Here is a 21,268-nt window from a genome sequence, read left to right on the forward strand (position 1 = left end):
AAAGTCAATTTCATGTTATGTTTTTAATAATTTCATGTTTACATGAATAATACTCTGTTATAAGTTTTTGAACATGTGTTGAAGAAAGAAAGTGGATTACCGAATAAAAAAATGTAAAATGTTAATTAAAAAGGCGTACTGCTGCTCATCTCTTCGTAACGAACGAAGTTACAAGTAAGGCACTCATGCTGCTCAATGCACCAGCGGTAACTAAGCAACATTTGTTTGACACGTTTTTTAAATTTTGCTTCTGAACAAAAAAGTTATTTGGGGTAGTGAAGATAAGTCGGGCACCCTGTATATAATGTGTTCTAAGAACTGACAGCAAAAATGTATGTTCTTTTGCACAACTTGTTTCAAAATGAACTGTATAAAAAAACGGCCAATTTAATTAGCTAGGTGATGGATCATCAATGAAGACAAATAAATATGCTTAATTGCTAAATGCTTTTCAGTGTAGATTTACTAGAACACAAATAAATTGTCTTGCTGATTGGTTACTGCTAAGAGGTCATAGAACTGGTAATACAAATACGTAACATGTTACAGGTTTATAGGCGCCCATCCCGAGGGATTTTGCAGCAGCATCCAGCCCTTGGGCAACGCTGCAGCGGCCTTGCAATTGTAGTTGGCCTGGCAGTCGCTAGGGGCGCAGGGCGCGAGGATAGGCAGTTAGGCACCTGTGTACTTCACCTCAGTCTGTCGCCACGAGGGGCCGCGGTCGTGTGCGTCTGCGCCTGCTCTCGCTGATAGCACGCGTCGCTTTTTTTTCGCGCTGTTTTTGCCGCAGCGGCTGGAAGTTAGGAGTTTTGTTTTTGAGTACCGTAGCAGAAGTCTTCATGATGTCGTTGTTCCCGATTGTATTATCGTCACGGGTAGTTCTGCAGACTGCTATGCTAGTAATGATGAATACTAGATACCTCGAGCCTGAACCGACTGCATTCACCCCCGCTCCTCCACTGTCAAGCACGGAGACCATCCAGGGAGGTAAGAAACTGCTTTTCACCAATATGTTCACGGGGGAAAAATTTTTGTAGTAGTACTAAAATGATTCTGAGTGTGCGTAATCTTTTGTAATTCATCTGATCTTTCGTAAAACTATGTTGTTTAACATTATTCATTGATCAGTGAGAGAAGTTTGCGTACTTTGTGATGCATGTAAAGCTTGTTTTGAAAGTAGCGCGTCAATATTGTAGGTGGCGTGAAGGCCGCTCGAAACAAAACAGTACACAAGTTCAAAAGCGAATCAAAAACAGTAAGCGTCCTGCTTGCCTTTAAAAACAGATATCCTCAGAGAAGACAAAACTGCAGTCAATAATATAGAAAAATGTCTCGCATGTCGCGTAATTTCATTTCAGTAACATGTAAAAAATGTTAACCTTTATTTATAGAGACCGTGGAGGTTTGACAGTTACATGTAATTAATCTCCCGAACGCAGTATATGCACGTACTTATGAGACAGGTACTTATTTCCTGTGCGATATATACCACAGTCTAACACGAATGGAAAAGTAAGACTATTAGGGGAATTTAGTAGTTGCACATTGTGCAGGTAAGTTTTACGCTTTTGAACTTGGGGGGTTTAGTAGAGCTTGTAACTCGATCTCGACATTGGCCGTGATTAAACCTCGATGAGCCTATTACTCCTTCGGTACTTAACACGTGAAAACGAGCCAAGCGCCGGTGGCTTTTTCGGACGCCGGGCCGCGCTTGCGGCAGCTCGGGCGACGGCAGGTTTCTCGTGACGTCACATCGGACCATGCGGACGTAAGCCAATAGGAAGTGCGGCAGGTTGCGTGGTGTAGCGGTAGCGAGTGGCCTGACCGAGGCTCGTGACGTCGCCGGCGTCGGCGTGGTGTTACACCTCGGGATAAAAGCGGCGCGTCACGCCACCTTACCACTACCGCCAAGTCCTGGCCCTGAATTTTGGCCTCTGTCCTATATATTAAACGGTTACATCACACGGTTGTGTATTGTTGGCTATTTGCGAAGGTAACTGAAGCTCCGCTCTTAAACGTCACTCCGTGGGGCGACTAGTTCGGCTGTCACTGTGTTCATGTCATTAAAGAGTATGGAACTTACGTGCCTCCCTACTGAGTTTTGACCTGAAGCATTGTTCATAATTAGCTGCGTGACTGAGACTAAGCCTTTTGAAATGATTTTTCCGTTATTAGTGGGAGTTAAATCTTCTGAAATAGCAACGAGGAAATTCACCTTTCACTTAGTAACAGTGGAGTGTTTCCTTTAGAATTTTAGATGCATCAAATACATTGCCTGAATGTGTTAGGTTGTTTGCCATAGCAAAGTTTGCATTAATAATACTATAAAGTTGCAAGGAGGAGTACGCATATTTGATTTTCCTTCGAGCTGTTGTTTACATTAAACGAAAGAAAGAATATATTTACTGTAGTAACTAATGTGTTTGAGAGCTAGTACAGTGTTTCTTGCTTGTACCTTCAGATGAATTTTGCAGGAATGAAAGCAATGTAGGAGGGTGAATTCTGAAAGATGAACTGAACTGTATTGTTGACGCCCTTCACGTAACTGATTGGAAGGTATTAGTGACAAGACAAAATTTGTCTTGCTCTTCACCAGTTGAATGCTGTAGACAAGAGCGTCACTGTTAACGCTATTTCCGTAATTTGTCAGGCGTACGCCAGCGAAATGTATCGCATGACGCTGCGTTTCTTGCTCGGAAGCGGCTATGATAACACTAGTATTAGATAAGTGCCCATCCTCGGTTGTGACACCCATGTTGATTTGTTTGTTCCCGCCATCTGTCAGCTGATAGGTTGTTGCAGTTAACTCCACGCAAACATGCACTAAACGGCGTTAGACTAGATTCGATCGATATCGCACTACTAGGCGAGAGATCGATAACTGTTCCACGGCATCGAGGGAAGCACCTGACGTGAGTGTTAACCCTAGCAATATCAACAGCAGAGGCGGCTCTTCATGCCAACTATAGTAAATATCGTGTTCATGTAATTTATATTTAAAAATTTTGAGGAAATATTTTCAATTAATGCCTTTACCACATTCTTAAAAAAAATTTGCTAATAATTCAAGGAGTAATCTAAAACATCTCAGCAATGTAGATCACTGAAGCTACTGACAGCTGGCAGATTAATACAAATGAAATGATAGACAGCTAACGGCAGCATAGTATTCATTTTTAAGTCATAACCACACTAAAACTGGAAATTTAAATTGGACTAGCGAGGTGTGGGGTTACGTTCATTGGTTTACGTGCTAAACTTCCGCACTTGGATGCTGAATTGTTTTCAAGAACTGAAGTCTATACTGTAGTGTTTTTGGTTAGTTGGTGAGGTAGTTACGAACACCCGAAACTGCCCAACCCAGGTACACATTTCACTCCTAGCGAGTGCTTGTAGTGATGTTAGGCAATATGGGGCGAGATAACGATGTTAAGGCTCAGACAAGCACGAGCTATGGGCTGTCAGATATTTGTGAAAACTGACTACACGGGGTAGACAGCGTAAATGTCTCTTCAGCTGACTTCTAAGTGGTTAGCTCTTTTCAATTACTCCTTAGTTAAGACACTTTTGGGAACTAGGTATACCGATTGGATCTTGTGCAGAACTGTACACACACACACACACACACACACACACACACACACACACACACACTACAGGACACGGACGAATTCCTTCCCCAATCCGAGCTTGTACTTAGTCTCTAATGATGTAGTCTTCGACTGGGCGTTAAACGGTAATCTTCCTTCCAGTCCATCTCACTGCCGGTACGTAAGTTTTAAAATAGCTTTACAACGAAGAGCCGTGTTTGGCACTTGTAAAGAGAAGATAAGAAGCACGTGCACTATTATTGCGGCTGGCCGAATGAGAAGGCCAAAGTTAACACGGGAATTTTAAAACGGGCGTTTTCTTCGTAAGCGTGAAGATTCGTACTTACTTGAAACTTGCAATTGGACGGCTATTTGTTTTATGAACAAAAGGGGTTGTAGTTGCAGGAAACCAGCGACTGGCACAAATAAGCTCTTTCAAGTGCACTGAAAGGTGCTAAGTTTCTAAAACGGGCAAACGATTGTCGGCTAAAGATTCATAAATCGTCTGGTTTTGTACAGTTACAGTTAGTCTTTTGATGTCATTTTGCGCATGATTGTTGGCAAATTTTACCTCCTGAAATTAGATTACCATGTCAATTCTAGGAATACCTGAGGTTTGGTTATTAAAGCAATTTGCGTTAAAGATATTGTCTTGAAATATTTCATTATGCGATATTTAAAGTATTAATTTAGGTCGTAACTGATTGGCTGCCGAAGTAGTTAAGAAATTCTGCTTTCTAACTTGGCATGGGATTCTGATTTTTTACAGGTGTCGTCTGCAGTTCACAGTAAGTTTTTGTACACGCCGATGGAACGTCTGGTACCACTAACATCTCCTCGCTTCCTTGTATTTGCGAATGACGCGCGGAAAGTGTGTCGATAAACCTCCGTATGAGCTTCAATTTGTACTTTTCTCCTCATGGTCATTTCACCAGTTATGTGGAAATAATGTTGCATGACGCTTCCTGGAACGTACGATCCAGTAATTTAAATAGTAAACCCGTAATATAGTTAAGATTGCTGAATTTTAAATAAAAGTATATTATTAAAGCAGTGATAATTGCTAGGATAAAGTGGCTCATGGAGAGCTTTTCTATATTTTTTACGATAGATCATAATTTCATTGTCTTACAGTACATGTAGTTACTGCTCCAGTCCAAAACTTTCTTTAATGTGAACACGTGTGCCTATCACCAGATTATTCCTCCCCATCAAATGTTTGAATTGGAAAAGTGTTTAAAATTATCACATTACTCTAATGATTGTAACTACAAGAGTAGATACTCCTTTCGGGAATAGGCCTACAGACGTGTATGAAAGAACAGAGTAGATCCCATGTACAAAACATAGAACTCCACCTATAGTTACCTTTTGCTTTGACAACGCTACGGAAACCAGTTGCAGCATGTGCCTTTTGTATTAGATTTATTTTTTAATCAAGACAGCACCTGCTATTAGCTCACCTCACGGCCATGTGGCTATGCGAGCAGCGGTGTCGATTAGTCGAAGGGCCTTGTTCGATACCCGTAACTTGCTCGGCACAGCCAATCTAGTCAACCGTTCTTAGCAGACGACATAGTGTTCAGTGCATCTACACGTTCGTATTCGAAAGGATACGCAACACTCGGGGTTACATGTCATAAATGTTGTATGTAATCGCTCCAAATGCTTAAAACTTCACACGTTCAATGAAGACCACCTTTGCACAGAGTATTGGAAGTTAAGGTTGTTAGCGACTTGAAACGAATGTCAGAAGTAATGCACTGTCTTGAGACTTCCAGCGAAACAGCTACTCCCGTCTTGTTAGAATGAGCTAGTAAAAATAGATTACGTTGGACTACGCAAACTAAAACAATAAAACCATTCCAGAATGAGATTTTCACTCTGCAGCGGAGTGTGCGCTGATATGAAACTTCCTGGCAGATTCGCAGGAGAGCTTCTGTAAAGTTTGGAAGGTAGGAGACGAGGTACTGGCAGAAGTAAAGCTGTGAGTACCGGGCGTGAGTCGTGCTTTGGTAGCTCAGTTGGTAGAGCACTTGCCCGCGAAAGGCAAAGGTCCCGAGTTCGAGTCTCGGTCGGGCACACAGTTTTAATCTGCCAGGAAGTTTCAATAAAACAATTGATTGATAGACTTTGATTTTCTGTTAGTCAATAAAGCTACCTTAGTGCCGGTCGTAACGAGAAGTCGGTCGCGTGCCTACTTTCTAGTTCAAAGTAGCGCACTGTTACTTCGCACTGCAGGCGCGGAAGGTGATCGCGGAAAGTGACTTGGCGGACATCCGCACCGGCTTTCCGTTAACGTCATTAAATTTGCTAACAGAATAATACTGATGAAACAGGTAATGGAACATGAACGCAAAAAGTGAACGTTGAGTATATAAATGGTGTACTATTTGCAGTACGGAGGACACTATGCTGATTGGAGTAAGATTCATGTGTCTGCCCCAATGAAGAAAATGCACATCCTAAATATCACATTGATGATATGAATAAATATGCTGAAATTTTTGTCATACGAATAATACAAGAAAATAAAATTTTAGACAGTTCGAAAATTATTGTAGTGCAGAAGTGGACTTCATCGGTAGCTAGCAGATAAACTGAGATAAATTGGACTGTTCATGTGGACTGCTTTTGAAAGGTGCCGGAATAAGTCATCGTGTGCGAACGGGGCAGCGGTTTAAAAAAAAGGCATATCATAAGGTTACCCTCCATTCAGAGGCTGTTGCACGCAGCGACTGTTATATTTATTTGTAAATAATAGATTTCAGCTATCAGTCGTCCTTTTGAAATTTTATTGGCAGATCTATGATTCAGCTAGAAACTAGCCATTCTCAATGCACTATCATTTATCAGTGCATGTAATGCCTGTTGGTCGGGCTTCATCCACAGTTCATTGACTACTCATAGCTGAAATCTATTATTTACAATTCATATCCCATAGATTTTTGCTATGGCGTGAAGTATCAGAATTAGTGGCCAGTGGTTTATTCAGATGAAACAGATTAATACACAGCATGGTGTGAATATCTTCAGTCCAGTATGCATGGAGTACTGTAGGATAAGTGCTCGTCATCGTTTAATTATTGTGCTAAGCATGGCATAGTGCACAGAGGTATGGGGGGGGGGGGGGGGGGAGAGATTGGCCGTGCTCCACTTGCAGGAGTAGGGAGTGTACTCAGTAGCTACCTCCCTTCCGCGTTTCTCGGGCGTAAACAAGCCCGTGCTGCCGGGCTGACCAAGTAAATGGTTTGCTTCTCCGGTTAGCTTACGCCAGACAAAACGACCAGGCAATGGGCAGTCTTCAGCGATTTGTCGCACGTGACCAGTTGTTACACAGGGGACGAGAACTGAACGCTCAAATCTCTGGCGCAATGTAACTGTGAATAATTAGTGTGCACGAATAAGACTGCGAGGATGCGTGGTGGTTTCACTTTTGCTATCAGTCAACTCCTGACAAGAATAAGCTGCAACAAGTATACGAATGCCAGACGCAAATATGTTTCGGGCATCTTTCGTGGTTATATAGTAGCTTTCATTCGGTCTTGTAGCAATTCTGTTCACGAAATGGACAATAAATACACAGGAGCTGGAAAAAATATGGAAATACGAGAAACGCGTGCTGGAACATGAATTCAGATGGAATCCAAACCTGCAGGTTGCATTGTTAGACCATGAAAGCCACATCTGCAATGTCCTCAACAAATTGCAAGTCAATCGTGGTCAGAACGGTGGTCTGTGTAGTTGAGTGGATTCTGTCGCAGCTGTAGGTGTTTCCGTAACAAAGAGCCGAAATGTTTGTGGTTACAAGAGGCACCGTATAGATTTATACCACTGAAACGGAAAGCGAAAAACCTTATCCACCAAGCCACCGTGAGGACTAAAGGGTGTCGAGCGATCGTGACAGGCGCTCATTGAAGAGGATTCTGACGAAAAATGAGACGACAGCTGCAAAAGTTACAGCAGACAAGTCACAGCAGAACTGCAGGCGCACTCGCGAGCCCTGTCAGCACAAAAACAAGAAGGGAGCTCCATTAGCTGGTAATTGAAGGGGGAGATGGAATTCCAAAACCTCTCATCAGTGATGCAAATACTAGTAACATGAAAAGGTAACCCCTGTATGTACACTTGGTGTAGCATTCTATTCACGCAGCCAACAATTCAAAGCACGCCCGAATCCGTACTTCGACTACAACGGATCTGGGGTCGGACGGTTGAGGGAGGAACGCCTCCCGCCGCATACTGTGCCCAGGGGGCGCTGGACTGCACCATCTGCAGACCTAACTGTAGGCTGGAAATGGGAAACGCGGAAGGTACGAAATTCCCGATTTTAAAAAAGTGGGGAAAAGTGACATTCACATTACAAAGTTTATCCGAAGGAATGCAAGTTATGAATTTCACCTCACTTGTAGCGTTATACACAGTTGCAAAATTGTTATAATTTTATAATTAAATAGGTAAATGAATTGGTTGGTAAGAGGACATCTTCGCTTCCAAGGAATTATTGAATCTACACAGATCACTTTTTCTGAAGAGTAAAAGAAAAATCGTACTGACAACACTAACCCAAAGAAAAATAAAATTTCCTGTATTTCACTTTAAGAAAATTAATCATGGCTAATAGTTGCTTCTTTCACGGCACTTAATTTGTCGATCAATGGAAGGCGAAGAATATTTCCTAGGATGGGAAGAATAAGCAGTTTGAACCCCCAAAATTACGATTTTTGTTGATTTTATTATGCTGCACAATGCGCAGTTAAATTCTGATGATTTCAACTTACATCGTTTTGTGGTGGTTCTTTCTTTGTTAAACACGGCTTTCCTAGAATTCTTAGTTCAGTATTCTTCTGTAAGTTTCTGATCTTGCGTTTTCTTTCCATCATGGAGGAGGAGATTGTTTAACGTCCCTTCGACAACGAGGGCATTGGAGACGGAGCACAAGCTTGGATTAGGGAAGGACGGGAAAGGAAGTTGGCCGTGCCCTTTCGAAGGAAACATCCCGGCATTTGCCTGAAACGATTTAGAGAAATCACGCAAAACCTAAATCAGTACGGCTAGACGCGGGTTTGAACCGTCGTCCTCCCGAATGTGAGTCCAGTGTGCTAAACACTGTGCCACCTCTCGGTTTTCCATTATGAAGCACTGTACACAATATGTTTATGTTGAAAATAACTGAAATTAAGTAAAATTGACTATTTCTTGTTTGTCGTAGGATGGTTCAAATGGCTCTGAGCACTAAGCGACTTAATATCTGAGGTCATCAGTCCCCTAGAACTTAGAACTACTTAAACATAACTAACCTAAGGACATCACACACATCCATGTCTGAGGCAGGATTCGAACCTGCGACCGAAGCGGTCGCGCGGTTCCAGACTGAAGCACCTAGAACCGCTCGACCACCCTGGCCGGCTTGTCGTAGGAAAGCGAGTGAGAAGCAGATTATAAAATGTTTACCACAGCGGTCTACCACACTCGGCACATCCATGTCACGAACAAAGTAACTTACACGCTGCTTTATGTAGTGGAGATATTTTGAAGTACAAGGAGACTTCTTTGGTTGTTCCAATCCATCTCGAGGTATTAGCCATGGCACATCAGCGATTTACAGGGGAAAAAAGTCCATTTCCAGTCTTCAATTATTTTTCCTTTTTGGTCCTAGTGGCGGTCACTGCGTTTTTAGCCATCTCAGCTTTACTATTACGGATCTCCTCTCCACCTGCTTAAAATGAATTAGGAGCTGTGTTGAAAAGAAAAGTGTAAGACACAGAACTGCGTAGAATTGACGTCTACACTCATAGTAATTGCCACAGGCCTGAGCAGAAACTGTTTCACGGCCTGAAGGATTCTCTATTTGCACTAGCCCTGTGGCTGTGACAGGAGCCAGTCCTCCACTGTGTCCTTCAGTTTTTGGTCGGAGTTGAAGCGGTCCCTAGCGGAGGAACACAGAAGCCTCAGGGTGATATCTGGACTACAGTGCGGATGCTGAAGCTGCTCCCACTTGAACTTCGGGCCCTTACACCTTGTGTGACCAAGGAGACGTGCGGTAGCGTGTTATCGTGGAGCAGGATCACACTTTCCGAGAGCAGTGCCCTTGTGGTCATGCATTAACAGTGCGCCATGTTTTATTGTCGTGTCCCCGTTTTAGTCAATCTCGTGTTGTCCTGTCTCTGCCATCTACTTTACAGGATATTTTAGCGGATGACGCTCGAGCAGCTGCTCGTGTTTTTCGTTTCATTACTTTGACTGGATTGTCCAAAGACATCTAACTCTTTCACTTATTTTATCTGCCTCTTTGTAAGAACTTACTGGTGTCCCCCCTTGAGTTTTACTAGATTCTATGTGCTCTAACAATTGTGACTGGGCGCTAATGACCTCAGTAGTTGAGCGCCCTTAAACCCCAAAAAAAAAAAACTTTCCGTGAGCAGCCCAAGCCGTGTGCTCTTGATGGGCGTGCACAGGCTACAGTGTCTAACAATACACGTTCCTGTTAATATTTTTTTTCGTGTTTGAGAAATTTGATGAGCATCGGATCTCGGACGTCGAAAAAGATGGTGAGCATCACCTTGCCTGCTGAGGGTCAAATTCAAATTTTCTAGGGGGAGGTAATGACGCACGTTTCCGCTGCCCAGATGTCTCACCACGGTATCCCAAAGCGGCATATGCAACTTTCAGTCGGTATGGTTAAGTTTCGTAAGTTTTCATTGAGCCATTCCTTATATATATATTCCGTTGCTGGCTGACCGCTGTCTCAGGGTCAGACATGGGGAGTGGTGTCTCGCCGCAGATGAGCTCTGCTGGACCTTCGTCTGCTCTGACCCATACACTTCTCTCACGCAATTATTTCTCCTCTGCAGCACCAGTATTGCTTTCAGTGCCCCGATTTTACCACTCCTGCATACTGTCACTATTAGATAAATTTCCTGGCTGTCATTATCTCCATATAGACTATCCTGTGACGTCGTTGTTTGGTCCCTTAACCAACGTGTGACTTCTAGAAAACATGAAAAATATACCACGACGGCGTGTCAGCGTGTTTCGCAGGACTTTTATGTATGCTGAATCTGGCAATGGAAGTTCGACAATATTACAAAATAAACTAAATTACTACCTGCATATTTCCGACATGAATTCAGAGAAGCACAAGCAAGTTGGATAACAAATTCTTTATTGTAATTCAGTCACAGTTGAGCTTTATTAAGCTGGGGACTAGTTTAAAACTACCAAGATCATTTTCAAGCCAGGCCTATTAACGCTGAAAGAATAACGCTTGGTTAGGCGACAATAAACTAACACATAGGTAAAACAGATCGTGTCTTATGTGTGAATTGATTATCGCCTTTTCAAGCAGTATTAGTGCATTTCTAGTAGGCCTGGCATGAAAATTAACTTGGTAGTTCGAAACTAGTCACCAGCTTAATAAAATGCAACTGTGACGGAATTACAATAAAGAATAAATTGACCTTCTTTTTAAAAAGATAAATTTTTACTTGAGATTGGTTAACGCTTGGCATGTGCTGCACATCCCCCCCCCCCTTACTACTACTACTACTACTACTACTACTACGGGTGTGTCGGTAGTACACATACGTGTGTACGCAGTCGACTCTGTATAGCCGCGAAATATGCTGGCTCATTCAAAGAGCGCTGCCAAGTCATCAACACAGCTTTCTTTTACTGGCGGACTCCCACGGAATGTGATAAAGCGTAGCCTTCAGCGCTGTGAACAATAAGCCGTCTAGAAATAGGTAACATCTACAGCACAAGAAATCTGAGCTAGTACCATTCTTACCTCTCTCGCACTGTTCGCGATAAGTGAATCACATTGGTCGCCAACCTGGTTAAGAGGGAGAGTTCTGGAGCCCTATTATCGTCACACTTAATTTGAAATTCTAGTCGCAAGACTAATGAAGAGTTAAATACAGCAAGCTCCCAATTATCCGGGTTAATACGGATCCGAGAGTGCACGGATTCCAGAGAAAACAGTCTTTACTTCTCTTCTCCCTGAACTTTCCCTTTCCAAATTTCTCCTTGGCTTCCTTCATAGCTTGCTCGATGTACAGACTGAAATATGTCAGAGATAGGCTACAACCCTCTCACCCCCCCTTTGTCAGCTACTGGTGCCGTTTCATGGTCCCCTTTCTCTTGTAACTGCAAAAGTCGTGAGTAACCTTTCTCTCCCTGTTTTACCGTGCTATCTCCATAAGAGCAAAAAGTGTGTTCCAGTCAGTGTTTCAAAAAGTTCGTCTAAATCTACAAATGCTGTAAACGTAGTGTGCCTTTTCTTGCCTTCTGAGATCAGTCATAGGGGCAGTATTTGCTCACGTATTCCTTACACTTCTCTGGAACCCAAACTGAGCTACCCTAGGTAGCCTCTACGAAAGCGCCGTAGAGATGCCCAGTCAACTCGACTGACAGTCACTGCAAGGGATGAGTTCAGCGCCGCGGTATAGTTAACTGTTAGTTTAGCGACTGTACGCCCCTAGAAGAGTCCACCAATATATTGCCCCCTCTTGCGTGTATCTCGTGAAAAGATCGTGGACGTGAAACTTCCGGTATTAGAGCTCACACGGAGGCTACCAACGATGTTTCTTCCCGCGAACATTTCGCGGAACAGGAAAACGGAAGTGACAAGGGTACACGAAGTACCCTCGGCCATATTGTGAGGTGGCTTGCAGAGTATTGCTTTAGATGCAGAAACATGGATGCTGCAAAATACACATTGCATTTACCAGACATTCCACATGTTACATTTGAAAGCCCACTGCTTAAAGATCAGATGGGTACGTCGAATAATGGATGAGGTAAGAATTCAAACTGGGATAAAGTAAGTTTACGCCACAACTTGGCTAAAAGACATTATAGTTACTCACCAGAATTCGGCAACATTTTTACAAAATTACACTTAAAACACTTGTTTTGTCTAACTCGCTTTGCGTTCATTTTAGACTAATCGTACAGTTTTTTATGTGTTTCGATCACTTTTCTCTTGACTGTGGTTTTAATTTTCCGGGGAGTCAGAACATCGGTGTAATCAAACGAATTGTTATGCGTATTCCAATAATCGATACACACATTTAAGCACCTCTGTGCGCCTGATAACGGGGTTCCTCGATGGAGGATATACCGAGCACACTTAGTTCACCACATGCACGTCATTTAGCTGCTCATATCCCGTTTCATAGGCATCGCTGTTTAACCGCTCGCGGTTCTTGTAAGTCTCCACCATCAGAAATTTGAGCTCTTTCAGTGGAGGGTGTTAACGTTTTCTTCCGCGAACGTGCTATCCTTACCTTATGTTCACACGTTACGTGAGTCCATGTATTTACCTGAAAATGAAGTGGGGAATAGCGGAAAACACAGGGATGCGTCGAAACATTGAACAGTGCTCAACGCGAAACGGAATGCGGTTTGGCGACCTTGCGGGCACGTGACGCCATAAGAAACGTATAAGTCGCTGGAGTCTTCAGTCCGAAGAGTGGTTTGACGCAGCTCTCCACGCTAGACTATCCTCTGTAAGCTTCATCTCCAAATAACTACTGCAACCTACATCCATTTGAACCTGCTTACCATGTTCACTACGGTCGCAGGTTCGAATCCTGCCTCGGGCATTGATGTGTGTGATGTCTTTAGGTTAGTTAGGTTTAAGTAGTTCTACGTTCTAGGGGACTGATGACCTCAGATGTTCAGTCCCATAGTGCTCAGAGCCATTTGAACCATTTACCATATTCATCTCTTGGTCACCCTCTACAATATTTACCTCACACTCTTCCCTCCAGTATCAAACTGATGCTGTCTGTATGCTTCAGGATGCGTTCTGCCAACAGATACCTTCTTTTGGTCAAGTTGTGGCATAAATTTTCCTAGTTGCATTCCTAACTTCGTCCTTCAATCGATGTAGCCGTCTGATCAGCATGCTTCTGTAGCACCACATATCAAAAGCTTCTATTCCGTCGTTCGAACTGCATGTCATCCACACCTGTACGCACACCATCTTCAGAAACACTTTCAAACACTTAAATTTGTATTTCATGCTAACGAGTTCATCTTTCTGAAAATGCTATTCTTGCTATGGCCAGTCTCCATTTTGTATCCTCTGTACTTCGGCCATCATTACTTTGCTGCCCAAATAGTGAAACTCACTGTTTAGTAAAATGAAAAGACACAATTTCAGAGACTGTACTGGTCTCATGCATATATGATTTTAAGTACATAGACTGGAGCGGCGAAGGTAAATTTGTACTGAAACCCGGAATCGAACCTGGGTCTCCTGCTTAGAAGGCAAGTGCGTTAGCCACTAACCCACGTTGGCACAGCGGTTTCCACAACTGCACAGATTACCCTGGCACGCCTCTCTCCTCGATCCAAATCCTCGCCGCCGCCCCAGTCTCACCCTTACACGAACAGAATTGCTGACCTTGATCAGTTTCCATTCGCCGCTTCAATCTATATCCATAAAATCACTTCTTAGTGTCTGATTTCCTGATAAAATTCCTGATTTAACTAGTCTTCATTATATTTTTGTTTGCGGACATCTTATTTGTAAGAATCTGTTCATTTAAAATTCTCTTCGACGTCCTTTGCTGAGTGACTTAATTCAGTCGTCAGCAAATCTGTTACTATTTCGTCTCCTGAACTTTAATTCCTTTCCCAAATTTCTCCTCCGTTTCCTTTTTCCTTTCTACCCTTAGTCCCAACAATAAGGAAAATAATGTAATTTTAAATTTTCTTCGGAAAAGTAACCTTTATTATCGTAGTAAGCAAAGAATAGTAGAATACACTGGTATAAAGTCAGTTGATTTAAGCAGTTTCATTTTGGAACCATTGGGATAGTTTTCAGTCACCAATCATATCATACGATATGTTTGACAGCAAATTTTCCTAGACACAATCCCACATCTGGAAATTTCCATGAACTCTTCATGCCTTTAAAAAAATTAGTGCTGAATAATAAGCAAAAGGGCTAAAATTTAATAAATTCATATCAAAAGAACATAATGCTTCATTTCGAAATTGCTTATAACAGCAGGGATATAACTCAGATCTACGTTGCTGTTATTTTATATCTACTTACTTCACTGTCAGTGATCTCCTCAAACTGATCCCTACAATAAAAAAAACACAGGTCACAATCACGTAGAACTATCTTCGCGCCGACTGTTGCATTGAACGCTGTGCGTGACTGCTAAAACGCACTACTTTCGTAGAAGTGCCTCACTGTACGATTAGGCGTCTCTTCAAACTCAAACGGCATTGGTGATTCCATGCTAAAGGCAACGATACTAAAAAAAAGTGGTTTCGGGTGGAAACCACTGATACTTAAACTGCGCAACCCCCCCCCCCCCCCACCCCTCTCTTAACAATCACCGTTTCCTTTTCATGCCCTTCGACTCATAATTACAGTGTAGTTCTCTACAAGTTAGTACATAACCATTCGGTCTCTGTATTTTATCCTTCCTGCGTTCTGGATTTCAGAGTATACTTCCGTCAAGATTGTCAGAAGCTTCCTCTAAATCTAAACATACAACATCGTAGGTTGTCCTAAGGTAAGTCGTGTTCCTACGTTTCTGTGGAACCCAAACTGCTTTTCCCTGAGGTTGACCTCTACCAGTTTTTTTTTCCATACTTCTGTAAATACGAATTCGTGCCAGTAGCTCGGAAGTGTGTGAGATAACATTCACACCTGACGGCACCTGTTATATTGTAATGTTTACACTGTGGATACGTTCTACATCAACACCTTCCTTTTCGGCACGAAATTCTCTTTGAGTAAATAAATATCACTGCCTGTTCATACTTCGCGAAATATGCAAAGCAGTGAAATGTTGATACCCAAGGAAACAAGCGAGCTGTCAGTTCCCTCTAAGTAAAAGCAGCTCAGAATGGGACAAGAGTAGTCGGTTGCGGAGACGTTTTCAGTACTTCGGATACTGTGAAGTTGTGGGCGGAACCCCGACTCGGCACGATTTTGTGGCCGCAGCCTATCTCGGCTGATACGAGCGCGCAGCTCAGAGATAACACAGCTTCCCGGAATCTCGCGGATCGCAGAAGTTACATGGCGTCTAATTCGTACTTCCTTAATCACCCAAGGCAAATTATCCGATCTCTTCATTAACGCCGCCTGTAATGAATGATCGCAGCTTGTTACACGAATAGTTATTAAACATAATCTGTGGCAACGTTTGGGCCTTAGCAGAAAAATCACCATCACGCAGCTTAACTGCCGTATCAAATGTCTTACATGGACGGACGTTTTATACGACTTAAATTGTGTTAAACGTATTTGGTGAACTTGTCGCGTTAATTCTGAACTTTGTGATACATAAACATCTAATTATCTAAGGAGTAAAAATAATTGCGTAGATGTGAGTGGTATAATGCCCACTTCATGGCTGTTTTGTTCGAACTGTCATTGGTGAAAGTTTCATTTCCGTGCAGGACTAACATGAAGACAAATACACTCAAAAAAGACGTTATAACACTTAAATTTAAATTCGTTGTTAAAGCATTTATCTTCCAGACTGAATATTCACTCAGCAGCGGAGTGTGCGCTGATATGAAACCTAATGGCAGATTAAAACTGTGTGTTGGACCGAGACTCTAACTCGGGACCTTTGCCTTTCGCGGGCAAGTGCTGTACCATCTGAGCTACCTAAGGAGTGCTAGTTCTGCCATGTTGTCTGCAGGAGAGCTTCTGTGAAACTTGCAAGGCAGGAGACAAGGTACTGGCGGAATTAGTTATGAGGACTGCTCGTGAGTCGGCTTGGGTGGCTAAGATTTGTAGAGCACTTGCGAGCGAAAGGCAAAGGTCCCAAGTTAGTCTCGGTCCGGAACACAGTTTTCATCTGTCAGGAAGTTTTAACCTTTCCCTTTTCAGAACCGCTTTTGTCATTTCCAGTGCGCACTTTATATCCTCTCTACTTCGGCCATCCTTGTTTAATTTGCTGTCCAAATAGCAGAACTCATTTTGTCGCGTTTTCCTGTTAGCATTGCTCGATTTAATTAGAATGCGTTCCCTAACGCTTGGTCTATTGTTCATCTTACGTTGCTGTTATTTAAGTAGCAGATAAAGTAAATTGCCCGTTGCTTGGTGTGACAGTCGAGAAGCGAATTGCATATAATTCGCGCCCAACTGAGAATGTAGAAGCTAGACGACGGTAAACAGTGATGAAACGCGTCTATTTAAGTGCGTCCTGTGGGTCTGGTGTGTATTTTAGAGCTGGACATTGAACTGCAGGAGGTTTGCACTACTTACCCGGTGTCAACAGTTCGTTCTAATGGCGCCCTCATTAAATGAAACCTAAAAGAGTTCGCGGCCAGCAAGAGAAGGCGTATCATTAAGTTTTCGGCGCTACCCAGTCTTTCAGGCTGTTAAAATGGCTCACTCAGAAGTGCGGAGGAGCAGCAGCAGCAGCGAAGCGAAAGAAGAAAATTTCTATTGTGCACTCATGCTTCGTATTCGGAGCGTGTTATGGCACACCATTGGTTTACTCTGTATTTGTTTCGCAACTTGAAATAGTATTAGTGTCATTTATTCCTGATCAGTGTTACCGAAATTCGAATGTTTTAAAGAGAGGCAGGACTTCAAACGGGCGAACTTGGAGCAAGAGATGCACCACAGGACATTTTAATTTCCACCGTCTATACTTTTACGAATAAATTCGTAAAAACCTGTCTGCATGACAAGGAATGATTCAGGATTCACACTCATAGCAGTGGAAGTTCAAAAACGCAACAAAATTTTTTGTATGTGAAATTTTGCACAGCATCAAGCCATACTTACTAAAATTTTCCAAATGTTAAAAACTGTGGTAAAAATTGAGATAATTAACTAAAATTCATGTTTTTAAACATGAAGTTTAAAATGTAACTCATTCATTTTTCATAAATAAATTCTAGAGTATCATACACCTGTGAGTGTCGTTTGTATTTTGTGCAAAAGTCAATGCAGAATCTCTTATGAAGAAAAGTGTACCTATAGCAACAAATGCAACCGATAGTAAGTGAAAAAATGAAATTTCACATGTAAAATTTTATGTTTTTGAGCTTCTACTGCTATTAGTGTGAATGCTTTATCCTTCCAGGTCATGCTGACAGTTACATAAATTTATTTGTAAAAGTGTAGACAGTAGAAATTGTTATGTGGTGCATCTCCTGCTCAAAGTCGGCACGTTTGACGTCCTACGTCCTACCCCCCCTTACGCCCCTCCCCTCCTCCCCCCCCCCCCCCCACCTACGGCACAGATATGCCGTTGTATAGCTTAGTGGTTTGTTCCGGTGAACGTATTTTCATTCTTTTCGTGAGTTCGGTTTTTACGATGTATGACCTGAAAGAGCTAGTCTGTATAAACCTTAAAACTTGGTAAAATAGATGCAGGAACGTATCGAATAAAGCAAGCTTATGGAGACAGCGCTTTCATACAGACTTCACTGGCATATGCATTTAGATAACGGGCGAATATAGACAGGTGACGAAGAGCGTTTCGCTCGGCTGTACACTGGCATTAGAAGCATACAATGTTCAGATAATGATATGATTTTTCATAAATGGCAGACCTTAAAGGACCTTCGCAACGTCTTGAGAAAAGGCCACGGCATGCGTGAATGTAATGTCAGAATTGAACGTGTGGAAGACTGCGGCGAAGGTTGTGCCACGACTTCAGGATGATAACCGACGTTGCACGAAATTCTGCAAGGAACTTCAATAACTGATTCAAGATGATTCAAACTTTTCTCAAGTTGTCACTGCTGACGAAGTTTAGATTTATGGCTATGATCCTGAAATTAAACAGCAGTAGTCGCAGTTGAATGGTCCCTCTAAATAGAACGAAAAAAAGTTCAGAGCAACATTCAGTGCTTATCGATTTCTTTGAGGGATTCTTCAAAAAGTTTGTCCCTTCTGGCCAGATGGCCATCAGTTCCTGAGAGAGGAAACTAGGAAGAAACGTTTTCAGAAGTGGCGCACGAATGACTGGATACTGAAGACAATACACGACTGCATACACTCGAGATTAAGGATTTCTTTAATTAAACCCGAGATGACAGTTAAAAAACCACCATAATCACAGTACTTAAGCTCGTCTTTATCAAAATGAAAATAAAGTTTAGGGGGGCGAAGATTATATGCAGGGGAACAGATTAAAACTGAATCGCAGAGGGTGCTTAATATATTAACAAAGATCTAAGATGCATTTCAAAAGTGTCAATAACTCTAGGATCGCTGTATTCACTCGCAAGCGGACTGCTTGGAAGGCGATGGTGCAGAATGAGATCCAGAAAGTAATTTTACTATTTCGGCAGCTTTTGCTACCGCCTCGTAGGACGTAGTGGCTTGTGCTGAGCCACACGGGCTGGTCGAAAAGGTAAGCGTGTCGGAGGTGTTCAGGCCTTAAGACAGTAGGCCAAGGAATTAGATAATTAACTGACCTTGAGCTGATGCAGAACACAATCCATAAGGCGGCTGTATGTCGGACTAATTAGATTCTCCGATGGAACGGCGACGTCCCCTCATTTTCCCTTACTTTTCAGAAGGGTTCAATTAACACGATGCCGTCTGGCGCCACCACAGCGGTGTCGTGTGCATGGTATCGCTCAGTGGCCGGCGACGGCACGTTAATATCGTCTGCATTCTGTTGTTTCCTTTATGTAACAATAAGTTGCACACGTCAAGTTTTTTGTTTTTATAAGTACTTCGGCCCTTTTATCATAGCAGACGTAACAGACGATACTATTATTTACGATGAATGCGCAGACGTCTTGTCGGACTTTCCGGACGACTTGGCCGATTGGGAAGAAGACACTGGATATGAAAACAATGAAAGTGAAACAGAATCGTCGGAAGATAGTGAAATACGTCCAAGAATAATTCGGCGAACGCTGCGTTTGCCCACTGATTCGGATGAATCAGACGAAGACAGTGCATAGCGGTCAGACTTTGATTTACCGAGGACCAGCAATAAATTTAAAGTATCTCCGGGTCCAAACATATACACAGAGCGTCGAGGATATCGTAGAATTATATATTGAGAACGATCTATTTGAATATATTGGAACGAAACCACCAAGTACTACAGTCATTGCAATAGAAGGAAACTGTGGAAAAATGCCAAATTTGTCGACTTTACGGGACTATAACATAGAGAATGGTTTGGGCTAGCTATCCTTACGGGAACTGTTAAAAAAATATTTCTGGTCAACGAAACCTTTGAGACAGACAGATATTTCGCAAAACGATGTCCTGCAACATTTTTCCGACAATAACCCGGATAATGCCACCCGGTTTTTCAAAGTGCAATTCGTAATTATTTTTCCAGAAAGTTTAAAGGGACTGTTAATTTAGGTCAAAACATATCAATTTATGAAGGAATGATATCGTGGCGTGGACGGTTAAATTTTAAAGTTTACAATCCGTCGAAAATTACGAAATATGGCATACTCATTCGGATGCTGTGTGATCAGAGTACGGGATACATTTTCTCATTCAAGATATATTCCGGCGCTGGACAGCCTTTAGCAAAACAGTGATGGAACTACTGCTACTTTCTTATGGAAAGTAGCATCACCTCTACGTGGATAATTATAACAGTGTAGAACTTGCAGAGAAGTTACGTGAAAAAAAAATTCGAATTTGTGGAACGATACGGCAAAACAGAGGATTTCCGGAAAAATTAAAGCGCGCAAAAGTCACGGTGTTTGAAGATTGTCATCAACGGAAAGGTGAAGTACTCGCACAGGTGTAGAGAGCTTTCAAAACTAAAACGATACGAATGATCTCTACAATGTATAATGCCACTTTTACTGGCACTCAAAGAAAATCTAGAGAAACCAGTTACACAATAAAAAACCTGAAAGTTTATTAGACTACAGCAAATTCATGAAAGGAGTGGATCGGGCAGACCGATATTTGAGCTATTACCCTATATATACAGAAAAACTATAAAATGGTAATAAAAGGTTTGCATGTACCTCTTTAATTGCGCATTATTTAAAGCATTCCGCACGTGTCAACATTTCAATACAGAACACGCGAGTTTCCGATATCGCGATATTTTATTGAAAGTGTCTGATTTAATGGTTAATGGACCATGTACCTGCTTCTGAGTAAGAGTTGGAGGTTGCCACTACATCGCGTACCTCTAGTCATGATCCGGTTGACAGACATGCCGGTCACATAAAGCAACAGCGACTAACACTTATTTCCGAAACGAATAAACGAAAACGGAGAAACTGCCATGTATGTTCCAAAACAAAAAACAAACTTAATGTGTAAGTCTTATGGAGTTGCGTTACATCTTGGAGACGGTTTCGCATGCATATCATATAAAAGAGAAAGAAGTACCAAAGACAATGCAAATAAACAGATCTAAAAAACAAATTTTGTATTTATTTACGTGTGTATATCTTCGAAATTTCGTGACAGTAGGAACAGGATTGAGAACTTACGAGAATTAACGATGAGATTAGTAAAGCTTAACAATTTGATCTCCCAATGTCAAGAATGGCTGGCGACAAGACAAATAATCAGAATGAGCGCTGCTGGCGCCAAGCGAGACGTACGAACGGCTAAGTGTTAATGAGGGAATTGTTACACAGATCTTCCGTCGTCTCCAACTGCAGATGCATCCCGACAGGCCTATCTGCCTCTGACCTACTCGCCGGCTCGATTTTTGTGCCTCATGTTA

At 42.2% G+C, this 21,268-nt stretch overlaps 1 protein-coding gene across 1 annotated transcript in view; it reads left to right on the plus strand.

Moving 5' to 3' along the window:
- Positions 1–728: 728 nt before the first annotated feature.
- The window catches only part of LOC126184552 (pancreatic triacylglycerol lipase-like), a 46,830-nt gene continuing 26,290 nt past the window's right edge, over positions 729–21,268 (plus strand). The window contains exon 1 of the mRNA XM_049926978.1: positions 729–987. Within this exon, the coding sequence (XP_049782935.1) occupies positions 840–987 (148 nt within the window). The 5' untranslated portion in view covers positions 729–839. The remainder of the gene's footprint in view (positions 988–21,268) is intronic.

This window comes from Schistocerca cancellata, chromosome 4 (genome assembly GCF_023864275.1).
Source record: "Schistocerca cancellata isolate TAMUIC-IGC-003103 chromosome 4, iqSchCanc2.1, whole genome shotgun sequence".
NCBI classification, from domain to species: domain Eukaryota; kingdom Metazoa; phylum Arthropoda; class Insecta; order Orthoptera; family Acrididae; genus Schistocerca; species Schistocerca cancellata.